This window comes from Porites lutea, chromosome 6 (assembly GCF_958299795.1).
Source record: "Porites lutea chromosome 6, jaPorLute2.1, whole genome shotgun sequence".
Classification (NCBI taxonomy): Eukaryota; Metazoa; Cnidaria; class Anthozoa; order Scleractinia; family Poritidae; genus Porites; species Porites lutea.
The window spans coordinates 13,206,344-13,214,051 of NC_133206.1; the positions used below are offsets into that span (position 1 = coordinate 13,206,344).

At 37.9% G+C, this 7,708-nt stretch overlaps 1 protein-coding gene across 1 annotated transcript in view; it reads right to left on the minus strand.

Annotated features, from left to right (window-relative positions):
* Window positions 1-1,745: 1,745 nt before the first annotated feature.
* The window catches only part of LOC140940433 (uncharacterized), a 7,416-nt gene continuing 1,453 nt past the window's right edge, over window positions 1,746-7,708 (minus strand). The window contains exon 2 of the mRNA XM_073389406.1: window positions 1,746-3,892. Coding sequence (XP_073245507.1) covers window positions 2,235-3,892 — 1,658 coding nt within the window. The 3' untranslated portion in view covers window positions 1,746-2,234. The remainder of the gene's footprint in view (window positions 3,893-7,708) is intronic.

The following is a 7,708-nucleotide window of genomic DNA, read 5'->3' on the forward strand; positions in this document are numbered from 1 at the left end:
CCTCCTGTAGCCGCTTGTAATTATTGTATTTTGAATTCATTATAAAAAAATTGTAATTAATCTCGTCTGTAATTTCGTAATTATTGTATATCTTGTATCTTTATCTCATTAGAATAATATATTTTGAATTCATTAGTGTAATTAATTTCTGCAATTTCGTATATCTTTATGTCATTAAAATAATATTGTTTTATATACTAAAACAGTGGATAGTGTTTTTCGCGCGCTCTGATTGGCTACTCAATCAGTGAATATCCTGCACTATTCACTGATTCACCTCCAGTTCCTCCGAGCGAGCGACGCCAAACTCGCGTAAGTTGCGAGCAAAATGCCTTCCAGGTTTGCTGCCGTAAACAAACAAAGAAATTTCACAACTAATCAAGCAAGCTGTTTCCGAAATACACGAAGAAGGTGACGAAGTTCAGATTGGAAGTTTTAACAGGTAAAGCTTTGTCTTTTTGACCCGAATTTATCGATAAAACCGGTGAAAAAGTTTTTTGTTTACAAATGCAAATTAAGTTTTAAGTCTTGCGTTACTTTATTTAGTTGACTTGTTCATAAATAAGCTTAAAAGTAAATTTAATAATCTTTTTTTATAGAATGATTTTAAATACAAAAAGAATTCACAACTCCTTTTGAAGAAATTTCCCCGCAAGAGCTAAACAAATGCCTTCAAAAGTTTTAATTGTCGGCAAGAAAAAGCGACGGCCACGGCCGCCCGGTCATTACGCGCCAAAATTTTAATCGTTGGCAACAGTATTTGAGTTAAAAATCATCATTTTTGTGCTCAATATCTCACTGTTTTAGTATATACTAAAACAATTATTCACCTCAGTGTTGGTGGCTAGTCGTGGATACACCTCCACTTCGGTGAATAATTGTTATACATTGAGTAATAGACACGTCTCCATAGTACCTGCCTTGATTAGCTCCGCTATTTTGCAGGTAGTCTGTATTTGTAATTTATTTATTGTGAATGTAAACAAATAAAGCTTGGACGCGCAATTAGAACGAATCCGTCTGGCCAAATTTAAAAGGCTTAGATCCAACCTCGTTCCCAGGTTCTCCCTCCGGCGGGTAGGAGAGAACCCTGGGAACGAGGTTTGGTTAAATCCTGCTACAACAAACGTCTACCGTGTCAATTACAGAAAGCATAATTCACATGGACATTTTGTTCTAGGAAGTATTCTCTTTCAGAAGGGGATGTAATCATGTTGGCAGGCAATTTTCATCTCTGACTACACAACCTACATTGAAACCATATTCAGGTGAATGAGGTCTATTGCATCTGTTCAGTTACAATTGTCAGATTTTCTCTATCATCCGCTCAAAAAAGGGGACACCCCTCCCCTGCGCGGACCCTCTGGCCTGTGCGGTTCATTACATTATTATGCTCTGAAAATACTCATTACAATATTTTGTTATGGTGAGGGTATAGTCCAATGGCGATAGAGATACAGTGGAACCTCCTTGGTACAACGAACGATTTTCTTAACGCCAAATAAATGTAAAAGAAATGAAAAAAACTCGATATAACGAAACCTCGTTATAACGAGCACATTGTTCCCTTCGTTATATCGAGGTTCCACCATACAAAGAATAAGAAAAAGGAATAAATTTATGTACGGTACCCTTGTTTCTGAAGATGACTTTGTCCTATAATAGCGTCCAAAGCATTGAGTTGCCTAATCTTTGCCTTTCCCTACATTGGGGTGCCCACAAAAGCCTTTAAAAAGCCATTTGGATAACCGATGACATACATGTATATAATGAGCTGTAATGTATACAGCACAGCAAATTCACTTAAGTAATTGTTTGTTTCTTATGCTACATTTCAAGCGTTTCCTCTTAACTTCGGATCTCACTCGCCTGACCGACACTGGGTTATTCTTACCTGCTGAATAAAGTCAACTATTTCAACCATGGCCCTGAACTTAATAATACTTTTAGTCTGAATAATTTTAACAAACTATGTTCCTTCTTAAAACCCCAAGAGTATTTTCTAGACATTTCTTTGTTTGAACGCATATGGTTGCAAAATTTTCTGGTGATTAATGAAATCAGTTCTTTTAGCACACTACCTTCCTTGTTTGCAAATTCTAGTTTTGTTTACAACTGATTTGTTTCAGTCGCTTGTTAAAACGATGACTAAAATAACAGCTATCCCAACTGAATTCTTCATTAAGATACTAATAGAAATACACAATTAAGTATTGTCGATTAACGCTGATTCATCATAGTGCTCCATTAGATATCAAGCATTTTACTGCATCAGCATTATTTTTCTCTATTGCTCTACTCAGAGGATTTACACCGTAGACGTCTTTTAAATGGATGTCAAGACCAAGTGATAACAGCTTGTTGATAATGGATGTATTTCCACCTGTTGCGGCCTTGTGGAGCAGACTGGACCCTTCGTTGTCTTTCAAAAATGAATCAGCACCATTTTGTATCAGCATCGCAAAAGCATTCTGTTTGCCACAATAAGCTGCAGTCATCAGTGGAGTGACGCCATGATCATTATCCCTTGAATCAATGTCAAGACCAAGTGATAACAGCTTTTTGACAATGGATATATTTCCACCTTGTGCAGCAGAGTGGAGTAGACTGAACCCTGTGTTGTATTTCAAAGATGGATCAGCACCGTATTGTAAGAGCATCTGAAAAGCACTTTGTTTGTCACAATAAGCTGCAGTCATCAGTGGAGTGACGCCATCATTATCCCTTGAATCAACGTCAAGACCAAGTGATAACAGCTTTTTAATAATGGATGAATTTCCACGTTGAGCAGCAAAGTGAAGCACACTGAACCCATTGTTGTCTTTCAAAGATGGATCAGCACCGTTTTGTATCATCATCTCAAAAGCACTTTGTTTGCCAGAAGCAGCTGCACACATCAGCGGAGTGACACCAGCATTATTCCTTGAATCAATGTCAAGACCAAGTGATACTGACAGCTTGTCGATAATGGATGGGTTTCCACCCTGTGTAGCAGAGTGGAGCAGACTGAACCCTTTGTTGTCTTTCAAAGATGGATCAGCACCGTTTTGTATCAGCATCTCAAAAGCACTTTGTTTGCCAGAATCAGCTGCACACATCAGTGGAGTGATGCCATCATTATCCCTTGAATCAACGTCAAGACCAAGTGATAATAGCTTGTTGAGAATGGATCTATTTCCACTTTCTGCGGCACAGTGGAGCAAACTGGACCCATCATTGTTTTTCAAAGATGGATCAGCCCCGTTTTGTATCAGCATCTCAAACGCACTTTGTTTGTCAGAAGCAGCTGCAGTCATCAGTGGAGTGACACCATCATTGCGCCTTGAATCAATGTCAAGACCAAGTGATAATAGCTTGTCGATAATGGATAGATTTCCACCTCGTGCAGCAAAGTGGAGGAAACTGGAACCACTTTTGTGTTTCAAAGATGGATCAGCACCGTTTTGTATCAGCATCTCAAAAGCACTCTGTTTGCCATAATCAGCTGCAGTCATTAGTGGAGTGACACCATCATTATTCCTTGAATCAATGTCAAGACCAAGTGATAACAACTTGTTTATAATGGATGTATTTCCACCTTGTGCAGCAGAGTGGAGCAGACTGAACACTTTGTTGTCTTTCAAAGATGGATCAGCACCGTTTTCTATCAACATCTGAAAAGCCCCTTCATGGCCATTAAGAGCTGCATACATCAGTGGAGTGGTACCTTCCCCGTCCCTTGAATCAACTTCAAATCCTTGAAACAGCAGTAACTCTATAATCTCAATGTTTCCATTTATCGCAGCAGCGTGAATCTCCTGACCATCCTTATCTTTATATTCAGCTTTAGAAGCACAGTCTTCTAAATCAGCTGGAACAGTCTTGTTAATAAATGTGGCCACGACACTTTGCCCTAGGATGGCAATTTTGAAAATTAATATGACTGCTAGAGAGAAATACATTGGATACAAATTATCTTTGAAGATAATGAAGTTCATTTTATCATTCATTTGGTTTTCACAGATGGCCTTGAGATTAGTCTCAGATTAAAATAAATTTGAAGCCTATGGAACCCAATAAGAAAAAGGCCTACTACCTTTAAAAAACATATGATTAGATTAAGAAATAAATACTGGTGTTGTTAAGACAATCACTTAACTTACACCATAAAAAACATAAACATAGAAAATAATCATTAATGCAAATAAAAATCTCCAGATGCAAAAAAGGGAAGAAAAAAGAGAAGGAAAAGGATTAAAGAAAAAAAGGTCAGTGAAAGGAGTGAAACAAGGATAAACAATAGAAAAATATGCTTATACCACGAAAAATGAATGTAGTATATAGCAATACTAGAGGGAAATATTTGAATAACTGCCCAAAATAACTTAATTTTTCTGAGTAGAAAGGGGGAAGCTACAATCTCAGACAAAAATAGTTGGGACACTTCCACCCAATGCTGTCTTTTTGCTTCTGGCCCGTCTCCTCATCCTCTCAATGTTGTTTATCGCAGTAAACTCACCCAATCTTGCACACCAATAACGAGAGGGCAAGAAGCGAAGACAGCAAAGCGTCCCAACAACTGAGACTGAGACTGTGGTTCCAGAAGGGGGTGCTTATTCATTCTTCAGAATATGGGACTCAAGATTACATTTGTCTCAGGTTTCAAATGAAAGAACAATTGGGGAAACTGTAACATTAAAAAAAGTAGAACGTTTGTTCACTATATAACCAAATTTGACTGTACTGTGCGGCTTTAAAGATTTTGTCACAACTAAGTTCTGCGAAGGAGCTGCATCCTTCATGACCAACCATGTGATGTCGTCAAATGGGTCATTCTCTGGTATTGGACATGTTATGTTATATTCATTGAAGATAAACATACTGTACACCATATATTCAGTAAGTGCTGTTTAAAAGGGGTGCTTATCAGGGGCACCCAACAACGGTTTCCTCCTAAATGCATTGAATTCACTTTTTAGGCTACCCAGAGAAATTTTTAGCCTTCCTCAAGATATAGAAAATTCTAGGCAATTTTTACTTCTCCAAACAGATATTTTACAGAAAACAGTCATTGGGTGCCTCTGGCTTATTTGATATTTTCAGCCTAAAAGGGGGCATTTATTGGAAGGGGGTGCTAATTATTTGAAACTAATATGATAAAAAAATTTGCATGATTGCAAGCTACAACTTTGACTGGCTTTGTGCTGAAATGTGAGTTAAATCATGTCAAGATAGAAAAATCAAATGAACACTCTTTGTTCTCCAACTGTTTCATCGATCTGTTCTTCACCGGCAGGCCATAAGCTAAATGTTATTAGGCCTGAGAACTTAATCTGAAAAATTAAGGGAAAAACAAACTCTTCTCTCCCCTACTGGCTGATCATTTCAAAACTTCACTACCCCCTCTCCTGGGTGGGGAATTCGAACTGGAGGTGTCAAGTTTAAATTCTCTCCACGATCCAGTGCCTGACAACGTGGTTCAATAGATGTGTCTTTCTCATAGTGAGATGGAGGAGTTTACAAGTGAAGATACAGCTTTTACAAGTAAATGACTTGTTTGACAAGGATTCAAAAGCTATGCAGTATTTTTGGGGAAAAAAAGAGTCTAATTTTTGTAGTTCAATTGCCAATCAACATCAAGAGGATTTTGTCAGTCCAGGCCATGGCTGCCAAAATACCAGCTGGGTTATTCATTGTTACTGAACAGGGATAAAAATATAGATAAGATGTAAAGTGACAAACAACTTCTATCAAACAATAAATTCAATCATAGGTACCTTATACAGTCAGCTACTTTTTTCAAAAACAGTGGAAATAGTGAGAAATAGAGGGTCAAGAAATCCACTGCCTTATTCATAACAAAGTAGGCTAATTTAGCAACAGAATGGAAACGTCAGTTGATGACGGGAAAGCGCGCAGATCTAGAAAGGACTAAACGTGACTTTCGGTACCCAATTTGCCACTCTGCCATTGGTCAGGCCAGTTGTTTGATTTGCACACGCCGTTGTCAACTGACATTCCCATTCTGTTGCTAAATCATCCTAGTATTAATATCAGGCCTGTCTAAAAAGTTCAGATGCCTGGAAGGTTTCCCAGGGGCCTAGACAGGTATGTGCCACTGAATATGACAATTAGGTTTTCAGGAACTTGAGTTCACAATACACAATTTCAATACTATAAGTCTTGTGTCTTTTCAGACCGGAAGTCTTTAAGAGAGTGTGAACCTTGGCGACAAGTAGTCTACTTTTCTGCTACAACAATCTTTCTCCAAAAAATTTTATTTCATGACTTAGTAATGTTTTACTTATGGTTGAATCTCTATAAGCAAACATCCATGAGGTACCAGCAAGTTGCTACTTAGAAGTTGGCATTTCTGTAGGGGTTTACCATAAACAAAAACGCTCTTCCAGCGCCGTTCAGTCTTGCTTGCTTGGAGATTAGATTGTGAAATGAGGAGGTGATTAATTCTACACAAAACAGGATTTACTTGCTAAAGGTTTTTTATTTACTTCCTACTTTAGCAACGTCGAATATTCATGATATTTACTTTTTACTTGTTTCTGAACTGATTTTGTACACGTGTTAGCGATGACCTGAAATAAGTGTGCGGTTACAGCTATACGTGTGTATAAATACACAAAAATTCAAGGGCCTTGATTCCAGAGAAATTATATCATTGCCAGAGATCAAAAAAGTGATTTACTTGGCACGTCATTTCAATCATCGCCTAAAATAAACCGCATGCTCATCACAACACCCAGTTGCATACAATGAAAAATTACAACACCTGATTTTCTTCTGACCACTCAGTAGTGTTCACTTGTTCCAAAGCAATCAACGTTTTCAAGTGATAGAATTCGTGGACCGACACGTTTCAGAAAAGCTCTAAAATTAATCTTTCCTAAGCTTTCTTTGCAAAACATGCGTGGCTCTGGTCACGCAACGATTCTTATTCCCAGTTTCCACGGTCTCCACTAGGAATGCCTGGCACATTGACCCCCCTTTTGTACCATAAATATGAAGGAAAACAGGTTGCAGATTAGGAGTCTCGCTGCTTACACAAGAAAGACTAACCAGCATAAGTACTTTAGAAGAAACTAAACTTTGTTTAAATAAAAAAAAACATGCAAAAAATTAGAGTGGCATTTAGTGGTCCAATATATGTCAGTCACCATTAAGACTATTTAAGACTGTTCTTTCCTTCATGATCATATTTTTAAAGCAAAGCCAAACTAAGGGCATGCTGGGTGATTAATGGAGGTGACAACAATACGAAAACTCTCATAGAGATTTTATATAAAATTCTTTTGTACTTATTATTTTAGAACTTTGACTTCTGGCCGCCTCATAGAAGGGCGCCCATTAATAACAGCTTGCTGCTTGATGGAAATTCAACTGCTGTACATAATTCTGTATGCGGAATGAATCAGTAACTCCGGTCTCTTGACTTAAACAAGGTAGAAAAAGGAGAGATTTTGTCTAAAACATGGTGAGGGTTTGCTGGCGGCAGATCCAGGATTTTTCTCAGGAAAGGGTGCACCACTAAGTGATGACACAACTGATAATTGGTAACATAAACAAATTTTAAAAAGCAATACGAAGAAGAAGGCTTTTGACAAGGCTTAAATATGTGAACTGCTGAGAATACATATCAAATGATACAGCAGATTTTGTATAACTGTGAAGTGACTGCACGGTGTTAATTAAAAAGCCGCAGGTCATCTCAGGG